General features: G+C 53.6%; 1 protein-coding gene and 1 long non-coding RNA gene across 2 annotated transcripts in view; both read right to left on the bottom strand.

Moving 5' to 3' along the window:
• Positions 1-10,584, bottom strand: part of LOC140716183 (uncharacterized) — a 40,520-nt gene extending 29,936 nt beyond the window's left edge. The window contains exons 1-2 of the long non-coding RNA XR_012096257.1: positions 10,237-10,584; positions 4,826-4,895 (exon numbers count right to left, since the gene is read on the bottom strand). This is a non-coding gene — a long non-coding RNA (uncharacterized lncRNA). The remainder of the gene's footprint in view (positions 1-4,825; positions 4,896-10,236) is intronic.
• A 3,460-nt stretch (positions 10,585-14,044) lies between these two features.
• LOC140716243 (Y-box-binding protein 1-like) overlaps positions 14,045-24,146 on the bottom strand; it is a 78,118-nt gene continuing 68,016 nt past the window's right edge. Inside the window, exon 3 of the mRNA XM_073028854.1 lies at positions 14,045-15,485. Coding sequence (XP_072884955.1) covers positions 14,753-15,485 — 733 coding nt within the window. The 3' untranslated portion in view covers positions 14,045-14,752. The remainder of the gene's footprint in view (positions 15,486-24,146) is intronic.

Here is a 24,146-nt window from a genome sequence, read left to right as displayed (position 1 = left end):
AGTACATCCTGCACCGGTGGAACTTGCCAAATGTCTTCACGTTTGCCTGAGTTGAATTCCATCTGCCACCTCCTTGCCCGCTTCCCCAGTTGATCGCTGTCCAGTTGTGACGCCAGGAACCCTCACTTTCCAAAATGCAGTACTGTGCCGCAGTCGTCGGCTCAGATATAAAGCTGGGGAGCCTAACAGCGGAGAGCGAGTTTGTAGATCTGGTGGGAGCGAAGGATGTTGGGAATGGCGAGGCTGGAGCATTGTGGGAGGGGTGTGGGACAGGTGGCAGAGAAGGAATGCCAGGCACGGTGGTGGGGGGTGGGGGGGGGGGGTGGCGCTAATACAGACTTGCCCAACCCTGAGCCAGCAGGAAAGGTCAGGACAATTGGTTGATTGATCATTACAGAATGTCTCTCTGGTGCCCCTCTCCCAACCATGATTCACACAAAGTGCTGGAGGAACTCAGCAGGCCAGGCAGCATCCGTGGGAAAGAGTAAACAGTCGACATTTCGGGCCGGGACCCTTCATCTGGCCTGCGGAGTTCCTCCAGCACTTTGTGTGTGCTACTATGATTCCCTGCCCCCTTCCCACAACAGAGACACATATCAGAATCAGGTTCATCATCACTCACGACATGAAATTTGTTTTTTTTTACAGCAGCAGTACTGTGCAATACATAAGATTACTACAGTGCTGTGCAAAAATCTGAGGTACCCAGCTGTATACATGCACCTAAGATTCGTGCACAGTACTGTACCATCAATGTTGGAGTCATCTGCAAACTTACTAATCACGCCACCCACGTTCTCATTAATATTTATGGCAAGCAACAGGGGACCCAGAGCAGATCCCCACAGCACAGCACTGACCTCAGGCCTCTCAATTCTGAAAAGCAATCTTCCACACCACTCTCCGACTCTTTTCTCTCAGCCAGTTCCGCATTCAGTTTGCTAACTCACTCTGGATCCCCTAACCCGCTGGGCCAGCCTATCACGCAGAACCTTCTCAAAAGCTTTGCTGAGTATAGGGAGGGAGAACAAGCCCCGTCAATCTTCTCGGCCACTACCTCACACGTCTCAGACTGGATGCATACCTTCCCATGCACAAAGCACTGCAGACTATCCCCAATCAGTCCTTGCCTTGCCAAATGCAAAAAAAAAAATCCCAGAATCCGTCCCAGGAACTTTCCCACCGCTGACATATCCCTCACCAGCCTGGAATTCCCGGGTTTAGCCTTGCAGTCCTTCTCAACCGACTGCACAATGTTAGTTATCCTCTGAACTTCCAGAATGTCTCACATGGCGAAGGAAGTATAAAAGTCTCTGTAAAAGAGACTGTAGGAATCTCCTCGCTTGCTTCCTGGAACATCCTGGGATGCACCCAGCTGGGCTTCAGGGATTTCTCCTTCAAGGCCTCCAACATCTCCTCCTCTGTAATGCAGATTTGCTCCTGAATGTCCAGGAACTCACTACTTCCACGTCCTGTCCTTGTAAATACAGATGAGGAGTCCACATGAACAATCTCGCCTGCTCTGCCACTTGTCCTTCATTCTAACAGGAACCTGTTGGCCCTGAACTCTTCCCATCTCACTTTACAAAGCCTTCGTTTATTTACTTATTGAGATACCAGTGCACAACCCTTCTGGCCCTTAAAGCCGCACTGCTGGGCAACCCCCAATTTACTAGCCTAATTGTGGTGCAATTTACTAATTAGCCTACCAACCAGGACATCTTTGGACTGCGGGAGGAATCCCACATGGTATCAGGAATAACTTACGAACTCCTTACAGGCAGCGGGGGATAACTCAAGGATGCCTTTCTGCAGTCTAATCGGCTCCCTCAATCAGCAAAATTCCTAGTCAAAACTAGCTTTCGCTCCCCAATTTCAACCAACGTGGACCAGTCCTAACATTTCCCATACCAACTTTGAAAGTGAGAGAATTCCGATGACTAGTCCCAAAGTGCTCTCCCATCATTTCCCAGCAGTCACCGCGAGTCCTACTTCATTTCCCAGCAGTCACCGCGAGTCCTACTTCATTTCCCAGCAGTCACCGCGAGTCCTACTTCATTTCCCAGCAGTCACCGCGAGTCCTGCTTCATTTCCCAGCAGGTCCTGCTCCTTCTCCAGAAGGATGTCTACATAGTGCTTCAGAAAACTTCCCAAAACAAACTCCGCCCCTTAGCACGATGGCAGTCCCAGTTAATTCTAGGAAAATTAAAATTACCTACTGTTACAAGTATATTAATCCTATGCCTACCTATCTCCTTATCCGTTTCCTCATCTAGTTCCCACCAGCTATAGGTGGAGGGGAAAGCAGAATCACTACGACCCTATGGAAGTGATCACCAGCTTTGTAGTCCTAAGCTCTACCTACACAGTTTCAGTAGATAACAAACAGGAGAAAATCTGCAGATTCTAGAAATCCGAGCAACACACACAAAATGCTGGAGGAGCTGAGCAGGCCAGGCAGATTCTATGGAACAGTGTGCAGTCGACATTTCGGGCCAAAACCTTTTGGCAGGACTGGAGAAATATAGATGAGGAGTCGGAGTTAGAAGGTGGGGAGGGGAGGGAGAAACACACTGTGATACGTGAAACTGAGATGGGGAGGGGTGAAGTAAAGAGCTGGGAAGTTGATCGATGAAAGAGGCAGAGGACTGGAGAAGAGAAAATCTGAGGACAGAAGGCCATAGAAGAAAGAAAAGGGGGAGGAGCTCCAGAGGGTGAAGATGGGCTGGTAAGGGGATGAGGAGAGAGTGGGGAAAGGGGGAGGTGCTCCGGAGGGTGGAGATGGGCTGGTAAGGGGATAAGGAGAGAGAGGGGAAAGGGGTAGGAGCTCCAGAGAGTGGAGATGGGCTGGTAAGGGGATGAGGAGAGAGTGGGGAAAGGGGGAGGTGCTCCGGAGGGTGGAGATGGGCTGGTAAGGGGATAAGGAGAGAGAGGGGAAAGGGGTAGGAGCTCCAGAGAGTGGAGATGGGCTGGTAAGGGGATGAGGAGAGAGAGGGGAAAGGGGGAGGTGCTCTGGAGGGTGGAGATGGGCTGGTAAGGGGATGAGGAGAGAGAGGGGAAAGGGGGAGGAGCTCCAGAGGGTGGAGATGGGCTGGTAAGGGGATGAGGAGAGAGAGGGGAAAGGGGGAGGAGCTCCAGAGGGTGGAGATGGGCTGGTAAGGGGATACAGAGAGAGAGGGGAAAGGGGGAGGTGCTCCAGAGGGTGGAGATGGGCTGGTAAGGGGATGAGGAGAGAGAGGGGAAAGGGGGAGGAGCTCCATAGGGTGGAGATGAGCTGGTAAGGGGATGAGGAGAGAGAGGGGAAAGGGGGAGGAGCTCCAGAGGGTGGAGATGGGCTGGTAAGGGGATGAGGAGAGAGAGGGGAAAGGGGGATGAGCTCCAGAGGGTGGAGATGGGCTGGTAAGGGGATGAGGAGAGAGAGGGGGAAGGGGGAGGAGCTCCAGAGGGTGGAGATGGGCTGGTAAGGGGATGAGGAGAGAGAGGGGAAAGGGGGAGGAGCTCCAGAGGGTGGGGATGAGCTGGTAAGGGGATGAGGAGAGAGAGGGGGAAGGGGGAGGAGCTCCAGAGGGTGGAGATGGGCTGGTAAGGGGATGAGGAGAGAGAGGGGGAAGGGGGAGGAGCTCCAGAGGGTGGAGACGGACTGGTAAGGGGATGAGGAGAGAGAGGGGAAAGGGGGAGGGGCTCCAGAGGGTGGAGATGGGCTGGTAAGGGGATGAGGAGAGAGAGGGGAAAGGGGGAGGAGCTCCGGAGGGTGGAGATGGGCTGGTAAGGGGATGAGGAGAGAGAGGGGAAAGGGGGAGGAGCTCCGGAGGGCGGAGATGGGCTGGTAAGGGGATGAGGAGAGAGAGGGGAAAGGGGGAGGAGCTCCAGAGGGTGGAGATGGGCTGGTAAGGGGATACAGAGAGAGAGGGAAAAGGGGGAGGAGCTCCAGAGGGTGGAGATGGGCTGGTAAGGGGATGAGGAGAGAGAGGGAAAAGGGGATGGGAATGGTGAAGTTTCTGGGGGGGGGGGGTGGCATTAACTGGAACTTTGAGGAATCGATGTTCATGACTTCAGGTTGGAGACTATCCAGACGGAGTATAAGGTCTTGTTCCTCCAGCCTGAGTGTGGCCTCATTATGACAGTAGAGGAGGCCATGGATTGACATGACGGAATGGGAATGGGAAGTGGAATTAAAATGGGTGGCCACTGGGAGATCCCACTTTTCCTGGCGGATGGAGTGCAGGCATTCGGCGAAGCGTCCTCCCAATCTGTGTCGGGTCTCATCGACATACAGAACAAGCCCCACAGGGAGCACCGGATACAGTAGACGACCCCAAAAGACTCACTAGCCTTGTGCCTTTGGTTAAGAGGGACTGCAAGGCCAATCCCAGGCTGGTGACTCTCCGGAGAACCTGGAAGGACAGTTTGGGGTGCTGAACGGTAGTGAGGGAGGAGGTGAAGGGGCAGGTGTCGCACTTGTTCCACTGGCCAGGAGGGAGATCAGTGGGGAGGGACAAATGGACTCACTAGATGCTCCCCAAAGTATAGTCTGTCTGTAGTACTACAGTGATTTGAAACTTAACCAATAGTCTAACCTCCATTCCCCCTTCCACCATATTATCCATACCCTGGAACATGGAGGTGCCGGTCCTGCCCGTGTGTCAACCGTGTTTCCAGATGTAACTTTACAATGGGCCAGTCCACGTTCCACGTTCCTCTGTGTTACCTGTCAGCCTCTCTGACCTCCCACATTCTGTCTCTTGCCTTTTGCTAGCTTTGAACTCTACACTTGTTCAAACTTCCTGATGTCAGATGACGACTCGCTGAGGTAGTTAAAACTCACCGAAGGATCGCTGATCAAGGATTAAATTCATTCACCACGTACGTTCACGTTAGGAACTTGCTGTGCTGCGCTGGTCAGGGCACAACATGGAACAGAAAAGAAAGAATATAGAATTATATATTAAAACACAAAGAAAGTTAGAGGTTAAAAGTCAGATATGGAACGAAATAGGCATTATTAAATAAATACCAGCATCTTTTTACGTGGTTGAAAGTGTCGACATGCAGTGCAGCGATGGGGGTAACAGATAGAGAGGTGGGGTGTGTGGCTAACGAATCTCCCTGCAAGGGCAAAGGGTCCCCTCCAGTTCAGCTGCAACCTGTCCCTTTTGCCCTGTTCAGCTCTGCCCCAGAACAGATCCCAACAGTCCAAGTGACTGAAGTCCTCCCAGCTGCAGCAGTTCCTTAGCAACACATTCATTTATAACCATATGACAATTACAGCACGGAAACAGGCCTTCTCGGCCCTTCTAGTCCAAGATTTGCCCTAATCCTGTATTCCTACGCTCACCAGCATTTGACACAGGGGCAAACGTTACATTATAACAGAGGAGGTGGTGCTTCTCCACCCTCTGCCTAACTCCCTGTATTCACTCTGCAGGAACGCATCTCTCTATCTGCCTGTGTCGTTGGTACCGATGTGGACCGTGAGTCTGCCCCTCCCCCTCCCAGAACCTCCTGGACCCACTCAAATGTGTGTTTCTCACAGCTTCGCCGTTCTCCGTAGAATTTTACAGCACAGTACAGGCTCCTCAGCACAAAGTATTGTGCCGACCCTTTAACCTACTCGAAGATAAACCTAACCCTTCATTTTCATATCATCCATGTCCCTGTTTAAGTTTCTTAAATGTTCCTAATGTATTTGCCTGTACCAAAGGCGTTTCACTCTCTGTGTAAAAAGCTTATCTCTGACACCCCCTATACTTTCCTCCAATCACTCTAAAACTATGCCCCCTCATATTTTCCATATTTTGTTGTTTTACGATATCTTCCACCAGAATTTCTCAACTGCAAAACCCCAACCATCTTTCAATCGGCAACACTTGCATGGTTCAGTGTCACGGCTGAGTCCAGACAAGGGTGGGGTAATAGATTCTGGGATGTCAAAGACTAACGGGATGTACGGGGCTAATGGGTGGGACCTTAGGAGTGTTGCACAGAGGGATTTGGGTGCAAATTCACAGCTCCCTGAAAGTGCCCACCTAGACGGATAGAGCAGCGAAGAAGGCATGTGGCGCATTTGCCTTCATAGGCCAAGGCTTTGAGTAGAAGAGTTGTGGTGTCACATTGGAGCTGCACAAGACATTGGCTAAGCACGCTTGGAAAACTGCATACAGTTCTCTTCACTGCACTACAGGAAGGATGTGGCAGCATTAGGAGCACAGGCCAGATTCACCAGAATGTTATTTAGTCGGGGGTTTCTGCATTTTGCTTCAGAAAACTTTTCTTGGATGATCTTAACAAATTGCACCCATCCCATTCCTTAGGATTATGGAAGTCCAGTTAATATTACAGCTGAGAGTGAACTGTAAGTCTATGAGGGTCGGTCTTTTCCCCAGGGTGGGTAGGGGTTTCTGAAACTACAGGGCGTAGTTTTAAGGTAAGAAGGGTGAAATTTAAAAGGGACCTGCGCTCTCACAGTAAGCAGCGTGTTTATGGGATGAGGGGCCAGCGGTGGAGGCTGAAGCTGCCAATTACCTTTAAAAGACAACTGCATGGGCAAATCGGTTTATTATGGTCACATGTACAAGGTACAGTGACAAACATGCCACTCAGACAATCATTCCCCTGTGCACAGAGCCTGCATAGGGGAAAAATAGCGGAGTGCAGAATAAACTGTAACAGTTAATGAGAAAGGCAGTGCAGGCAGATAATACGGTGCAAGGCCATGAGACAAAGAGTCCGTTTTATCATCATGTGAAAAGAAATGGCAGAAAGACACGGCCCAACAGGAAATGGCAGAAGGACGAGGCCCAACAGGAAATGGCAGTAGGACGTGGGCCAACAGGAAACGGCAGTAGGTCGTGGGCCAACAGGAAACGGCAGTAGGTCGTGGGCCAACAGGAAACGGCAGAAGGACGAGGTACAACAGGAAATGGCAGAAGGACGAGGTACAACAGGAAATGGCAGAAGGACGCTGACCAAAAGGAAACGGCTGAAGGACGAGGCACAACAGGAAATGGCAGAAGGACGCGGGCCAACAGGAAACGGCAGAAGGACACGGGCCAATAGGAAATGGTAGAAGGACGCGGTCCAACAGGAAATAGCAGAAGGACGAGGTACAACAGGAAATGGCAGAAGGATGATGCCCAACAGGAAACGGCAGAAGGACACGGTCCAACAGGAAACGGTAGAAGGACGTGGGCCAACAGGAAACGGCAGAAGGACACGGTCCAACAGGAAATGGTAGAAGGACACGGTCCAACAGGAAACGGCAGAAGGACACGGTCCAACAGGAAATGGTAGAAGGACACGGTCCAACAGGAAATGGCAGAAGGACGCGGGACTGTAGGAAATGGCAGAAGGACGCGGGCCAACAGGAAATGGCAGAAGGACGAGGCCCAACAGGAAATGGCAGAAGGACGCGGGCCCAACAGGAAACGGCTGAAGGATGTGGGACCAACAGGAAATGGCAGAAGGATGATGCCCAACAGGAAATGGCAGAAGGACGCGGGCCAATGGGAAACGGCAGAAGGACGCGGGCCAACAGGAAATGGTAGAAGGACACGGGACAACAGGAAATGGCAGAAGGACACGGGCCAGTAGGAAATGGCAGAAGGACGAGGGCCAGCAGGTAACGGCAGAAGGATGTGGGCCCACAGGAAACGGCAGAAGGACGTGGGCCCACAGGAAACGGCAGAAGGACGTGGGCCCACAGGAAACGGCAGAAGGACGCGGGCCCACAGGAAATGGCAGAAGGACGCAGGCCAACGGGAAATGGCAGAAGGACGAGGGCCAACAGGAAGTGGCAGAAGGACGCGGGCCAACGGGAAATGGCAGAAGGACGAGGGCCAACGGGAAACGGCAGAAGGACGCGGGCCAACAGGAAATGGCAGAAGGACGCGGGCCAACGGGAAACGGCAGAAGGACGCGCGCCAACAGGTAATGGCAGAAGGACGAGGGCCAACAGGAAATGGCAGAAGGACGCGGGCCAACGGAAAATGGTAGAAGGACACGGGACAACAGGAAATGGCAGAAGGACACGGGCCAGTAGGAAATGGCAGAAGGACGAGGGCCAGCAGGTAACGGCAGAAGGATGTGGGCCCACAGGAAATGGCAGAAGGACGTGGGCCAACAGGTAATGGCAGAAGGACGAGGGCCAACAGGAAATGGCAGAAGGACGCGGGCCAACGGGAAACGGCAGAAGGACGCGGGCCAACAGGAAACGGCAGAAGGACGCGGGCCAACGGGAAACGGCAGAAGGACGCGGGCCCAACAGGAAACGGCAGAAGGACGTGGGCCCAACAGGAAACAGCAGAAGGACGCGGGCTAACGGGAAACGGCAGAAGGACGTGGGCTAACGGGAAACGGCAGAAGGACGCAGGCCAACAAGAAACGGCAGAAGGACGCGGGCCCAACAGGAAACGGCAGAAGGACGCGGGCCAACAGGAAACGGTAGAAGGACGTGGGCCAACAGGAAACGGCTGAAGGATGCGGGCCCAACAGGAAACGGCAGAAGGACGCGGGCCAACAGGAAACGACAGGACGCGGGCCAACAGGAAACGGTAGAAGGACGTGGGCTAACAGGAAACGGCTGAAGGACGCGGGCCAACAGGAAATGGTAGAAGGATGAGGGTCAACAGGAAACGGCTGAAGGACGTGGGCCAACAAGAAATGGCTGAAGGACGCGGGCCAACAGGAAACGGCAGAAGGACGTGGGCCAACAGGAAATGGCAGAAGGACGCGGGCCAACAGGAAACGGTAGAAGGACGTGGGCCAACAGGAAACGGCTGAAGGACGCGGGCCAACAGGAAATGGTAGAAGGACGCGGGCCAACAGGAAATGGTAGAAGGACATGGGCCAACAGGAAACGGCTGAAGGATGCGGGCCCAACAGGAAACGGCAGAAGGATGTGGGCCAACAGGAAATGGCTGAAGGACGTGGGCCAACAGGAAACGGCAGAAGGACGCGGGCCCAACAGGAAACGGCAGAAGGACGCGGGCCAACAGGAAACGGCAGTAGGATGAGGGCCAACAGGAAACGGCAGTAGGATGAGGGCCTGACATGCATTGGCGTAGACAGGCACCAACGTTGCCATGGATATGAGTGAGGCAAATGGACTCACTTGTGCTCTACAACTGGAAATGAAGGAACAACACTAGTTTCGGCTGATTGTTGAAAGGTGCCATTGGTGACAGAGATGCTGCCTATGGGGACACAGTCTGTGTGGAGTTTGCATGTTCTCCTCGTGGGTGTTCACTGGGTGTTTCGGGCAAGTGTTTCCAAGCTGCTGTGAATTGCCCCGAATGTGTGGCTGAGTGGCCAGTAATAGAAAGGGACGGCGTTGAAACAGGCCCACTGACGACTGAGCCCCCGACCTGGGGGACGAGAACATGGAGAAGGGTGTAGATGACAGTCATTGTTGATTCAGAGAGTGAAGAGGCCTGTTTCCTCTTTAATACGCACCCTTTCCTCACTCCAACTTCAACGTAGTGGAAGCCACCGGGGCTCCTGCGTGAAAAGATCATTTGGTCTGGACAATACTCCTGACTGTCGATAATCACTAAAGGATGGGATTACAATAGACTAAGGCATGAATAAATAATACCCCCAATGACGGGGTGCTTCAGGGATCTCTTACATCCAACTAAGTGGGCACCAGACAATCTTTTACTAACTTCTGAATGACAAGAACCCACGGTGGAACAGAGTGGATTTTGTATTGGCCACAGACAAAAATGCAGATCCCATCGCAGTAAATGTTGAGTTTAAACTTGACAAAGCCCCGAGGCACAAAACAAGCGGGGAGCGGAGTGACCAGAACACTTCAAAATGCTTGAAAATATCATTCAGGGAAGGACGTTCGTAACCGATCCACTCTATATCGGAAACCCTACGCGTGATTCCATACGTTACAGTCAGCCTGATGAGGGGAAATTGCCGGCAAGGACAAAGGACGGGATTTATCTGACCGCTATCCACCTTTCAGGGCATTTGGGCCACTAAGCTTCTGGGCGTTATAAACAGTTTGTCACCGTAATCTTGTGAACAAATAGGTAAAGAACCCTTTGCGTTGCTCAAGGGCGCAGAGAAAGAGACATCGTTATTTCTAAATGTTTTTCCCCAATGATTAAATATGTAATCCCAACAGTAATCTCATCATCTGTAACCGTTCACACAAGAAACTTCAACTCCCTCTCAAGCTACTTGAAATTATAATTAAACCCCTGTTAAATACATTTTTTTACTCACTTGGTTCCTGATTGGGAGATTTGTCAAAACATCCCAGCCACTGCCATATCTCCTGATCCCGAACCAGCCCCGTCTCTCTTGTCCTGTGTCAGACACCTGCAAATCCCATCCTTCCTGTGCACCGATTGGTGGAAGGACCTCGCCCGGTGAGCCGCCAATACTCTGATTGGCTGACCTTACACGTCAATCAAACATCCCGGCGCCATGGAGCGGCTGTCTTAAATATTGTGATTTATGTAGCTGAGAATTTTACGGTGAACAATTTGATGCATTCATCTTCGGAAAACGGAGTAAAGGTGATTCGAAACGATTTCTCAACTACAAACCCTGCTTAAAATATAAAATGGCGATCTGCTCCAGGACAGCGACAGGACATGACATACAGGTTTCCGGTACCCAGCTCCCTTTATGTCTATTCCCACCAGATGCTGTATTTCTCGATCCGCCCTCTCCCCCTCCCCACCCCGCCGTCAAATCGCCAGAATGGCGATGCCCCTACCCAGAATGCACAGTGCGCCAAAAGGCGGCCTATGTACATTTAATGGCCACAAGTGCGCAGGCGCGAAGAGCTTCTGGGCGGTGATGTAAGATTTCAGATGCTGGAATCTGGGGTGAAAAGGGCTGGAGGAGCTTAGCAACGGGCCAGGACCGAGAATGCAGAGGGGAACTAGCCAGTGGAACGGGTGATGGGTGGATCCGGGTGAGAGACATTGAGAGAAGGCGGTAATGGAACCAGATGAGGGAGGAATGAATGGGTCGATGAAGCTGGCAGGAAAAGGGGTGTAAGTGGGTATGGGGCTGGTGGGTGAGGGGGGAAACCGATATGGATCTTTCTCTAAAGAAGGAAGAAGGAAGTGTGTTTTCTCACATTGATCCCTGTGCAGAAAGCCTGCAGGTACTGCAAAGCAACTGAAATTTTCAATTCCAAGAGGGACAGAAAAATAGCGTGGATGCTGAAAATCTGAAATAAAGGGAATATGTTTTTGGAAATGCTCAGCCGTTTATATACTCTATACAGAGAAAGGGCATTTCACACACTGGGTCTGTGCCATCTACCCATCTACACCGATCCTACTCACATCAATTCCCCCAGGTTCAACTGCTGTCTGTACACTCGAGGCAATCTACCGATCCTAAAGTACTCCCATCAATTCCCCCAGATTTGACCACAAGAGGCAATCTATTGTGACCAATTAACCTACCAGCCTTCTGTTGATCCTGCCGTCTTGTTTACTGTTTGTTTTAGTCAGTTTACCTTGAGACATTCCCACAATAATTTTTGTTTCAGAGATGGGCCATTTAACAACGGCACGGTAGCGTAGTGGTTAGCACAACACTTTACAGTACCAGTGACCTGGGTCCAAATCGCACCGCTGCCTGTACATTCTCCCCATGACCCAGTGGGTTTCCTCCCACAGTTCAAAGACATACTGGATGGTAGGTTAATTGGTCATTGTAAATTTTCCCGTGATTGGGTTAATATTAAATTGGGGGATTGCTGGTCTGCCTGGCTCCAAGGGCCACAAAGAATGATTCCGCACTGTATTTCACGAAGTCAATAAAGAACCATCATTTTAAAAGCTGCTCGTTTCTTATTCATCTTGTAAGGCTGATTGATATCAAAGTTCAAAGTAAAATGTATTATCAGAGTACATACACGTCCCCACATACAACCCTGAGAGATTCTTTTTCTGTGGACATAATCTATCGAACAGTTACTGTAAACATCAGGAACTATTAACTGTAAACTGTGCAAATGCAAATATAAATAAAAACCAAAAATTAACAAGTATGAAGCAACAATAGTCCTTAAATGAGTGTAACTATCCTCTTTTGTTTAAGAGCCTGATGGTTGAGGGGTAGTAACTGTTCTTGAACCTGGTGGTGTGAGTCCTGAGGCACTTGTACTTTCTACCTGATGGCAGTAGTGAGAAGGGAGCATGGCCTGGGTGGTGAGGATCTTTGATGATGGGTGCTGCTGCTTCATGTAGATGTGCTCAATAGTTGGGAGAGCTTTACCCGTGTCATACTGGGCCAAATCCATTACCTTTTGTAGGATTTTCTCCTCAAAGGCTTTGGTGTTCCCTTAACAGGCCGTAATGAAGCCAGTCAGCACCTCCCACCTCACATCGCCAATGTTTTTGATGACATACCAAATCTCTACAGACTCCAGAGGAAGTTGAGGTGTTGTTGTGCGTTCTTCACAATAATGTTTAAATGATGGGTCCAGGACAGGTCCTCTGAGATAGCGAGACACAGGAATTTAAAGTTACTGACCCTCTCCACCTCTCATACTCCGATGATTACTGACCCATGGACCTCTGGTTTCCCTCTCCTGGTCTACAATCAGTTCCTTGGTCTCATTGACATTGTGTGAGAGGATGTTGTTATTATACCACTTGGCCAAGTTTTCAATCTCTTCCCCCCCCCCGTATGCTGATTCATCACCACCCTTGCTATGGCCCACAATGGTGGTGTCATCAGCAAACGTGAATATGGTGTTGGAGCTGTACTTGGCCACACAGTCACAGGTGTTAGCGATGTTGTGTTCTTTGGTATGTATCGCTTAATTTTACTCATTTGACCTGGTGCCTCAGACGTGCTCTTTTCTCTTTCCTCCTCGTTCTGGGGATTGCTCCATTGTCCTTCTATCTATCTGCTCAGTCATGCTTTCTACCAGTCCGGGCAGAGGACTCGGTGTTCCTCCTTTGTCCTCAGCAGTTCCTCGCCTTGTTTCAGGTCATCCTTCATATTCCTGGATGATTAATTTCCTTCCGCTGTTCTGTCGCTCTGGCTGTTGCCAGGCTGCCATTACCTTGTCTCTGCCTCCTTTTCAGCCTCCGACTGTTTACCTAGCATTCCTTGAAGAACTTTGAGATTATCTGCTTGTAAAAATGTAAATACTTTGTTACTTACATTGACGAAATGGAGCCACGGTAACATAGCGGTTCGCTCACCTCTGTTACAGTTCAAGGGTTCGGAGTTCAGAGTTCAAGCCATTCTGTTTGTCCGTTCTCCCTGTGGAATGTGTGGCTCTTCACTGGTGTTCTGGTTTGCTGCCACAGTCCAAAGACCTACTAGTTGGTAGGTTAATTGGTCATTTTAAATTGTCTCGTGGTTAGTGTTGCCAGGGGTTGCTGCGGCAACGTGCCCTGAAGGGCCTATTTCATGCTAAATCATTAAATTTAAAAAAACTTTTAAATCCACTATCTCCATCTTCCAAAACCTTGTGAAGCAGATCCTCCTCTTATTGGAGGGAGGGGGTGAATATTGGCACGTAACCATTATATTCTCCAATACTTTTCTTTTAAACTAGTGCCTTTTCTCCCCAACATTTACCCTCCCTTAGAATCATAGAATAATACACGTCCTTCGGCCCAAATCCACGCAAACCGTAGTGCCTACCCATCTTGTACTAAATTCCTGCATTCAGCCCAAATCCCTCTAACCCTCAACCACAGATGTACAGTATCAGTCCAAGTGATTCTTAAATGATACAATCATTCCTGCCTCAGCTACTTCCTCTGACAGTTTCTTCGATATACCCATCACTATGCACATAAAAACATTTACCCTCTCATCCTCAATGTATGCCCCCTAATTTTGAGCTTGTCAAATGTTACTGTTGTGTATGTGTCTGTTTACACAATATCATTACCAGAAAACGCTGGAGACTGGAGCTACGTTAACAGGGTCCTTTACTAACTGAGACCAAACGGAACACACAGGCACCTAATAGCACATGCTCAATTCGATGTATTAGTACAACATAAAATAGTCCTATATTATAAGTAGGTTATATGGTAAACTCCTCCCCTTTTATTTTAATAGTGTATCAACGGCTTTTTTTGCTGGGATCACTACGCTAAACAATATGTGTATCCTTACTTACAAATGCTTATCAATTGTTTACTTAGTAACTTAATAATATCAAATTATGATAAAGTAACATAATAATAATTAGTGTTGGGGGGGGGGTCTTCTCTGCCCCTGTGAGTAACGTCTGTCAATAAACTTGTTTGTTTTAATACAGATTTCCATATAAAAGTCATGAAAGCTGACCTCTGATCACAGGGAGCTTCCATGGTCTTGCCACCAACAAAAGAAGTGGTTGGTGATCTGCTGTCTCCACAAGTTATTCAAAATTTGGGGTAATCCAGTGACTCACAGAAAGATCAGTACTTTACCAGAAATCTTTCACCGTTTGATGCAGCAGTTGATCGAGAGCCTGTCGTTGGCTCCATTGTTGTTAAGCTGCTGTTAAAGTACAGTTTTGCTGATATTACCTGCAGTGCTGTCTGTCTGGCTCAACAGGGAGAATTCCTTCAGATGCACAGTCTGCACAAGTGTGAAAATTCAACAACAGAAACTTTGCAGTTTGTTGCCAGAATTCGCCTCTGTTTTCATGCTGTTTCCCAACTTCTTTGTGCAAAAGATGACACATTGACTGAGGATACAAAATATGTACGAGCAAAAGAAACTTTCCCACAAAGGATTAATGGAGGAAATGATTGGATCAAGATTTACCTTGTGCGAAAGATGTTCTGTTTGAGTGGAATTGATTTTGTCCTCTGTTCGGCACACCTTCTTCCCCAGCAACCTGGTTTTCATTTATTTCACCACCCTCAGTAATTTCTCCCTGAGGCAGGCTGCTACATTGTGGGCAGCGACCATAGCGACAACGAACAAAGTAAAGTGGGTAACGCTGTCTTCTGTAAGGAGGACGGTGTTGCTGATTTTGATAATCTTGGTTTTCTCCATCTGTTACTGAGTCTGCTCCATCTCCTTTATCTCCAATGTTCTGTTGGTAATTACGTGGTGCACCTCGGTGGCGAAGGTTGCAGCGACGATAACGACTTCTGTCCGCGTCACATCGGCTTCCTTGCACTGGATCTCCCTCAGAACCAGTTACGTTTGCTGCTTCTGCACCCTTTTTGCCGTCCACTACGTCGAACTCCACAGTTTCACCATTTCCAACACTGTGGAAGTATTTCCGCGGGTTATTCTTTTCTGTAGCAGTCTGATGTACAAACACATCAGCTTTTGTATCATTCCTGATGATGAATCCAAATCCATCTCGTACGTTGAACCACTTTCCAGTTCCAAGAACCCTTGTTGTGATGACTTTCTTCTCCCTGGGGGATCTGGGTTTCTCTGGCTGTTGTTGCAGCTGTTCGGATTGCGGCTCCGACTCAGCCTCGCTCACGGTGTGGACAGGCAGCGTGAGGTGGATGCTGTTCTGTCTCGGCCTCGCTCACGGTGTGGACAGGCAGCGTGAGGTGGTTGCTGCTCCGACTCGGCCTCGCTCCCGGTGTGGACAGACTGTGTGAGGTGGTTGCTGTTCTGTCTCTGCCTCGCTCACGGTGTGGACAGGCAGCGTGAGGTGGTTGCTGTTCTGTCTCGGCCTTGCTGACGGTGTGGACAGACTGTGTGAGGTGGTTGCTGCTCCGACTCGACCTCGCTCACGGTGCGGACAGGCAGTGTGAGGTGGTTGCTGTTCTGTCTCGGCCTCGCTCATGGTGTGGACAGATTGTGTGAGGTGGTTGCTGCTCCGACTCGGCCTCGCTCACGGTGTGGACAGACTGTGTGAGGTGGTTGCTGCTCCGACTCGGCCTTGGTCTCGGTGTGGACAGACTGTGTGAGGTGGTTGCTGCTCCGTCTCGGCCTCACTCACGGTGTGGACAGACTGTGTGAGGTGGTTGCTGCTCCGTCTCGGCCTCGCTCACTGTGTGAACAGACTGTGTGAGGTGGTTGCTGTTCTGACTCGGACTCGCTCACGGTGTGGACAGACTGTGTGAGGTGGTTGCTGCTCCGACTCGGCCTCGCTCACGGTGTTGACAGACTGTGTGAGGTGGTTGCTGCTCCGTCTCGGCCTCGCTCAGGGTGTTGACAGACTGTGTGAGGTGGTTGCTGCTCCAACTCGGCCTCGCTCACGGTATGGACAGACTGTGTGAGGTGGTTGCTGCTCCGAATCGGCCTCGCTCAGGGTGTGGACAGACTGTGTGAGGTGTTTGCTGCTCCGACTCGGCCTCGCTCACGGTGTGGACAGATTGTGTGAGGTGGTTGCTGTTCTGTCTCGGCCTTGCTCACGGTGTGGACAGGCTCTGTGAGGTGGTTGCTGCTCCGACTCGGCCTCGCTCACGGTGTGGACAGACTGTGTGAGGTGGTTGCTGTTCTGTCTTGGCCTCGCTCACGGTGTGGACAGACTGTGTGAGGTGGTTGCTGTTCTGTCTCGACCTCGCTGACGGTGTGGACAGACTGTGTGAGGTGGTTGCTGTTCTGTCTCGACCTCGCTCACGGTGTGGACAGACTGTGTGAGGTGGTTGCTGCTCCGACTTGGCCTCGTTCACGGTGTGGACAGACTGTGTGAGGTGGTTGCTGCTTCGACTCGGCCTCGTTCACGGTGTGGACAGACTGTGTGAGGTGGTTGCTGCTCCGACAGCCTCGCTCACGGTGTGGAAAGACTGTGTGAGGTGGTTGCTGTTCTGACTCGGCCTCGCTCACGGTGTTGACAGACTGTGTGAGGTGGTTGCTGCTCTGTATCGGCCTCGCTCACGGTGTTGACAGACTGTGTGAGGTGGTTGCTGCTCTGTCTCGGCCTCGCTCACTGTGTGGACAGACTGTGTGAGGTGATTGCTGCTCCGACTCGGCCTCGCTCACGGTGTGGACAGACTGTGTGAGGTGGTTGCTGATCTGACTCAGCCTCGCTCACGGTGTGGACAGACTGTGTGAGGTGGTTGCTGTTCTGTCTGGGCCTCGCTCACGGTGTGGACAGGCTGTGTGAGGTGGTTGCTGCTCCGACTCGGCCTCGCTCACAGTATGGACAGATTGTGTGAGGTGGTTGCTGCTCCGACTCGGCCTCGCTCACGGTGTGGACAGACTGTGTGAGGTGGTTGCTGCTCCGACAGCCTCGCTCACGGTGTGGAAAGACTGTGTGAGGTGGTTGCTGTTCTGACTCGGCCTCGCTCACGGTGTTGACAGACTGTGTGAGGTGGTTGCTGCTCTGTATCGGCCTCGCTCACGGTGTTGACAGACTGTGTGAGGTGGTTGCTGCTCTGTCTCGGCCTCGCTCACTGTGTGGACAGACTGTGTGAGGTGATTGCTGCTCCGACTCGGCCTCGCTCACGGTGTGGACAGACTGTGTGAGGTGGTTGCTGATCTGACTCAGCCTCGCTCACGGTGTGGACAGACTGTGTGAGGTGGTTGCTGTTCTGTCTGGGCCTCGCTCACGGTGTGGACAGGCTGTGTGAGGTGGTTGCTGCTCCGACTCGGCCTCGCTCACGGTGTGGACAGACTGTGTGAGGTGGTTGCTGCTCCGACTCGGCCTCGCTCACGGTGTGGACAGACTGTGTGAGGTGGTTGCTGCTCCGACTCGGCCTCGCTCACGGTGTGGACAGGCTCTGTGAGGTGGTTGCTGCTCCGACTCGGCCTCGCTCACGGTGTGGACAGACTGTGTGAGGTGGTTGCTGTTCTGTCTCTGCCTCGCTCACGGTGTGGACAGACTGTGTGAGTTGGTTGCGGCTCCGACTCGGCCTCGCTCACGGTGTGGACAGACTGTGTGAGGTGGTTGCTGTTCTGTCTCTGCCTCGCTCACGGTGTGGACAGACTGTGTGAGGTGGTTGCTGCTCCGACTCGGCCTCGCTCACGGTGTGGACAGACTGTGTGAGGTGGTTGCTGTTCTTTCTCGGCCTCGCTCACGGTGTGTACAGACGGTGTGAGGTGGTGGCAGCTCCGACTCGGCCTCGCTCACGGTGTGGACAGACTGTGTGAGGTGGTTGCTCCTCTGTCTCGGCCTTGCTCACAGTGTGGACAGACTGTGTTTTGTGGTTGCTGTTCTGTCTCGGCCTCGCTCACGGTGTGGACAGTCTGTGTGAGGTGGTTGCTGTTCTGTCTCGGTCTCGCTCACGGTGTGGACAGTCTGTGTGAGGTGGTTGCTGCTCCAACTCGGCCTCGCTCACGGTGTGGACAGACTGTGTGAGATGGTTGCTGCTCCGACTCGGCCTCACTCACGGTGTGGACAGACTGTGTGAAGTGGTTGCTGCTCCGACTCGGCCTCGCTCACGGTGTGGACAGACTGTGTGAGGTGGTTGCTGTTCTGTCTCGGCCTCACTCACGGTGTGGACAGACTGTGTGAAGTGGTTGCTGCTCCGACTCGGCCTCGCTCACGGTGTGGACAGACTGTGTGAGATGGTTGCTGCTCCAACTCGGCCTCGCTCACGGTGTGGACAGACTGTGTGAGATGGTTGCTGCTCCGACTCGGCCTCGCTCACGGTGTGGACAGACTGTGTGAGGTGGTTGCTGCTCCGACTCGGCCTCGCTCACGGTGTGGACAGACTGTGTGAGGTGGTTGCTGTTCTGTCTCGTCCTCGCTCACGGTGTGGACAGACTGTGTGAGGTGGTTGCTGTTCTGTCTCGGCCTCGCTCACGGTGTGGACAGACTGTGTGAGGTGGTTGCTGCTCCGACTCGGCCTCGCTCACGGTGTGGACAGGCTGTGTGAGGTGGTTGCTGCTCTGACTCGGCCTCGCTCACGGTGTGGACAGACTGTGTGACGTGGCTGCTATTCTGTCTCAGCCTCGCTCACGGTGTGGACAGATTGTGTGAGGTGATTGCTGCTCCGACTCGGCCTCGCTCACGGTGTGGACAGACTGTGTGAGGTGGTTGCTGCTCCGACTCGGCCTCGCTCACGGTGTGGACAGACTGTGTGAGGTGGTTGCTGTTCTGTCTCGGCCTCGCTCACGGTGTGGACAGACTGTGTGAGGTGGTTGCTGTTCTGTCTTGGCCTCGCTCACGGTGTGGACAGACTGTGTGAGGTGGTTGCTGCTCCGACTCGGCCTCGCTCACGGTGTGGACAGACTGTGTGAGGTGGTTGCTGTTCTGTCTCGGCCTCGCTCACGGTGTGGACAGATTGTGTGAGGTGGTTGCTGCTCCGACTCGGCCTCGCTCACGGTGTGGACAGACTGTGTGAGGTGGTTGCTGTTCTGTCTCGGCCTCGCTCACGGTGTGGACAGACTGTGTGAGGTGGTTGCTGTTCTGTCTCGGCCTCGCTCACGGTGTGGACAGACTGTGTGAGTTGGTTCCGGCTCCGACTCGGCCTCGCTCACGGAGTGGACAGACTGTGTGAGCTGGTTGCTGTTCTGTCTAGGCCTCGCTCACAGTGTGGACAGACTGTGTGAGGTGGTTGCTGTTCTGTCTCGGCCTCACTCACGGTGTGGACAGATTGTGTGAGGTGGTTGCTGCTCCGACTCGGCCTCGCTCACGGTGTGGACAGACTGTGTGAGGAGGTTGCTGCTCCGACTCGGCCTCGCTCACGGTGTGGACAGACTGTGTGAGGTGGTTGCTGCTCCGACTCGGCCTCGCTCACGGAGTGGACAGACTGTGTGAGGTGGTTGCTGCTCCGACTCGGCCTCGCTCACGGTGTGGACAGACTGTGTGAGGTGGTTGCTGTTCTGTCTCGGCCTCACTCACGGTGTGGACAGATTGTGTGAGGTGGTTGCTGCTCCGACTCGGCCTCGCTCACGGTGTGGACAGACTGTGTGAGGTGGTTGCTGCTCCGACTCGGCCTCGCTCACGGTGTGGACAGACTGTGTGAGGTGGTTGCTGATCTGACTCAGCCTCGCTCACGGTGTGGACAGACTGTGTGAGGTGGTTGCTGTTCTGTCTGGGCCTCGCTCACGGTGTGGACAGACTGTGTGAGGTGGTTGCTGTTCTGTCTCGGCCTCGCTCACGGTGTGGACAGGCTGTGTGAGGTGGTTGCTGCTCCGACTCGGCCTCGCTCACAGTATGGACAGATTGTGTGAGGTGGTTGCTGCTCCGACTCGGCCTCGCTCACGGTGTGGACAGACTGTGTGAGGTGGTTGCTGCTCCGACTCGGCCTCGCTCACGGTGTGGACAGACTGTGTGAGGTGGTTGCTGTTCTGTCTCTGCCTCGCTCACGGTGTGGACAGACTGTGTGAGTTGGTTGCGGCTCCGACTCGGCCTCGCTCACGGTGTGGTCAGGCTCTGTGAGGTGGTTGCTGCTCCGACTCGGCCTCGCTCACGGTGTGGACAGACTGTGTGAGGTGGTTGCTGTTCTGTCTCTGCCTCGCTCACGGTGTGGACAGACTGTGTGAGTTGGTTGCGGCTCCGACTCGGCCTCGCTCACGGTGTGGTCAGGCTCTGTGAGGTGGTTGCTGCTCCGACTCGGCCTCGCTCACGGTGTGGACAGACTGTGTGAGGTGGTTGCTGTTCTGTCTCTGCCTCGCTCACGGTGTGGACAGACTGTGTGAAGTGGTTGCTGCTCCGACTCGGCCTCGCTCACGGTGTGGACAGACTGTGTGAGGTGGTTGCTGTTCTTTCTCGGCCTCGCTCACGGTGTGTACAGACGGTGTGAGGTGGTGGCAGCTCCGACTCGGCCTCGCTCACGGTGTGGACAGACTGTGTGAGGTGGTTGCTCCTCTGTCTCGGCCTTGCTCACAGTGTGGACAGACTGTGTTTTGTGGTTGCTGTTCTGTCTCGTCCTCGCTCACGGTGTGGACAGACTGTGTGAGGTGGTTGCTGTTCTGTCTCGGCCTCGCTCACGGTGTGGACAGACTGTGTGAGGTGGTTGCTGCTCCGACTCGGCCTCGCTCACGGTGTGGACAGGCTGTGTGAGGTGGTTGCTGCTCTGACTCGGCCTCGCTCACGGTGTGGACAGACTGTGTGACGTGGTTGCTATTCTGTCTCAGCCTCGCTCACGGTGTGGACAGATTGTGTGAGGTGATTGCTGCTCCGAATCGGCCTCGCTCACGGTGTGGACAGACTGTGTGAGGTGGTTGCTGCTCCGACTCGGCCTCGCTCACGGTGTGGTCAGACTGTGTGAGGTGGTTGCTGTTCTGTCTCGGCCTCGCTCACGGTGTGGACAGACTGTGTGAGGTGGTTGCTGTTCTGTCTTGGCCTCGCTCACGGTGTGGACAGACTGTGTGAGGTGGTTGCTGCTCCGACTCGGCCTCGCCCACGGTGTGGACAGACTGTGTGAGGTGGTTGCTGTTCTGTCTCGGCCTCGCTCACGGTGTGGACAGATTGTGTGAGGTGGTTGCTGCTCCGACTCGGCCTCGCTCACGGTGTGGACAGACTGTGTGAGGTGGTTGCTGTTCTGTCTCGGCCTCGCTCACGGTGTGGACAGACTGTGTGAGGTGGTTGCTGTTCTGTCTCGGCCTCGCTCACGGTGTGGACAGACTGTGTGAGTTGGTTGCGGCTCCGACTCGGCCTCGCTCACGGAGTGGACAGACTGTGTGAGCTGGTTGCTGTTCTGTCTAGGCCTCGCTCACGGTGTGGACAGACTGTGTGAGGTGGTTGCTGTTCTGTCTCGGCCTCACTTACGGTGTGGACAGATTGTGTGAGGTGGTTGCTGCTCCGACTCGGCCTCGCTCACGGTGTGGACAGACTGTGTGAGGTGGTTGCTGCTCCGACTCGGCCTCGCTCACGGTGTGGACAGACTGTGTGAGGTGGTTGCTGCTCCGACTCGGCCTCGCTCACGGTGTGGACAGACTGTGTGAGCTGATTGCTGTTCTGTCTCGGCCTCGCTCACGGTGTGGACAGACTGTGTGAGGTGATTGCTGCTCCGACTCGGCCTCGCTCACGGTGTGGACAGACTGTGTGAGGTGGTTGCTGATCTGACTCAGCCTCGCTCACGGTGTGGACAGACTGTGTGAGGTGGTTGCTGTTCTGTCTGGGCCTCGCTCACGGTGTGGACAGACTGTGTGAGGTGGTTGCTGTTCTGTCTCGGCCTCGCTCACGGTGTGGACAGGCTGTGTGAGGTGGTTGCTGCTCCGACTCGGCCTCGCTCACAGTATGGACAGATTGTGTGAGGTGGTTGCTGCTCCGACTCGGCCTCGCTCACGGTGTGGACAGACTGTGTGAGATGGTTGCTGCTTCGACTCGGCCTCGCTCACGGTGTGGACAGACTGTGTGAGGTGGTTGCTGCTCCGACTCGGCCTCGCTCACGGTGTGGACAGACTGTGTGAGGTGGTTGCTGTTCTGTCTCTGCCTCGCTCACGGTGTGGACAGACTGTGTGAGTTGGTTGCGGCTCCGACTCGGCCTCGCTCACGGTGTGGACAGACTCTGTGAGGTGGTTGCTGCTCCGACTCGGCCTCGCTCACGGTGTGGACAGACTGTGTGAGGTGGTTGCTGCTCCGACTCGGCCTCGCTCACGGTGTGGACAGACTGTGTGAGGTGGTTGCTGTTCTGTCTCTGCCTCGCTCACGGTGTGGACAGACTGTGTGAGGTGGTTGCTGTTCTGTCTCTGCCTCGCTCACGGTGTGGACAGACTGTGTGAGGTGGTTGCTGTTCTGTCTCTGCCTCGCTCACGGTGTGGACAGAATGTGTGAGGTGGTTGCTGCTCCGACTCGGCCTTGGTCTCGGTGTGGACAGACTGTGTGAGGTGGTTGCTGCTCCGTCTCGGCCTCACTCACGGTGTGGACAGACTGTGTGAGGTGGTTGCTGCTCCGTCTCGGCCTCGCTCACTGTGTGAACAGACTGTGTGAGGTGGTTGCTGTTCTGACTCGGACTCGCTCACGGTGTGGACAGACTGTGTGAGGTGGTTGCTGCTCCGACTCGGCCTCGCTCACGGTGTTGACAGACTGTGTGAGGTGGTTGCTGCTCCGTCTCGGCCTCGCTCAGGGTGTTGACAGACTGTGTGAGGTGGTTGCTGCTCCAACTCGGCCTCGCTCACGGTATGGACAGACTGTGTGAGGTTGTTGCTGCTCCGAATCGGCCTCGCTCAGGGTGTGGACAGACTGTGTGAGGTGTTTGCTGCTCCGACTCGGCCTCGCTCACGGTGTGGACAGATTGTGTGAGGTGGTTGCTGTTCTGTCTCGGCCTTGCTCACGGTGTGGACAGGCTCTGTGAGGTGGTTGCTGCTCCGACTCGGCCTCGCTCACGGTGTGGACAGACTGTGTGAGGTGGTTGCTGTTCTGTCTTGGCCTCGCTCACGGTGTGGACAGACTGTGTGAGGTGGTTGCTGTTCTGTCTCGACCTCGCTGACGGTGTGGACAGACTGTGTGAGGTGGTTGCTGTTCTGTCTCGACCTCGCTCACGGTGTGGACAGACTGTGTGAGGTGGTTGCTGCTCCGACTTGGCCTCGTTCACGGTGTGGACAGACTGTGTGAGGTGGTTGCTGCTTCGACTCGGCCTCGTTCACGGTGTGGACAGACTGTGTGAGGTGGTTGCTGCTCCGACAGCCTCGCTCACGGTGTGGACAGACTGTGTGAGGTGGTTGCTGTTCTGACTCGGCCTCGCTCACGGTGTTGACAGACTGTGTGAGGTGGTTGCTGCTCTGTATCGGCCTCGCTCACTGTGTTGACAGACTGTGTGAGGTGGTTGCTGCTCTGTCTCGGCCTCGCTCACTGTGTGGACAGACTGTGTGAGGTGATTGCTGCTCCGACTCGGCCTCGCTCACGGTGTGGACAGACTGTGTGAGGTGGTTGCTGATCTGACTCAGCCTCGCTCACGGTGTGGACAGACTGTGTGAGGTGGTTGCTGTTCTGTCTGGGCCTCGCTCACGGTGTGGACAGACTGTGTGAGGTGGTTGCTGTTCTGTCTCGGCCTCGCTCACGGTGTGGACAGGCTGTGTGAGGTGGTTGCTGCTCCGACTCGGCCTCGCTCACAGTATGGACAGATTGTGTGAGGTGGTTGCTGCTCCGACTCGGCCTCGCTCACGGTGTGGACAGACTGTGTGAGGTGGTTGCTGCTCCGACTCGGCCTCGCTCACGGTGTGGACAGACTGTGTGAGGTGGTTGCTGTTCTTTCTCGGCCTCGCTCACGGTGTGTACAGACGGTGTGAGGTGGTGGCAGCTCCGACTCGGCCTCGCTCACGGTGTGGACAGACTGTGTGAGGTGGTTGCTCCTCTGTCTCGGCCTTGCTCACAGTGTGGACAGACTGTGTTTTGTGGT

This window comes from Hemitrygon akajei, chromosome 25, assembly GCF_048418815.1.
Source record: "Hemitrygon akajei chromosome 25, sHemAka1.3, whole genome shotgun sequence".
Lineage (NCBI taxonomy): Eukaryota > Metazoa > Chordata > Chondrichthyes > Myliobatiformes > Dasyatidae > Hemitrygon > Hemitrygon akajei.
Note: the sequence above shows the minus strand (reverse complement) of the source record. Positions and strands in the feature narration are given on the sequence as shown.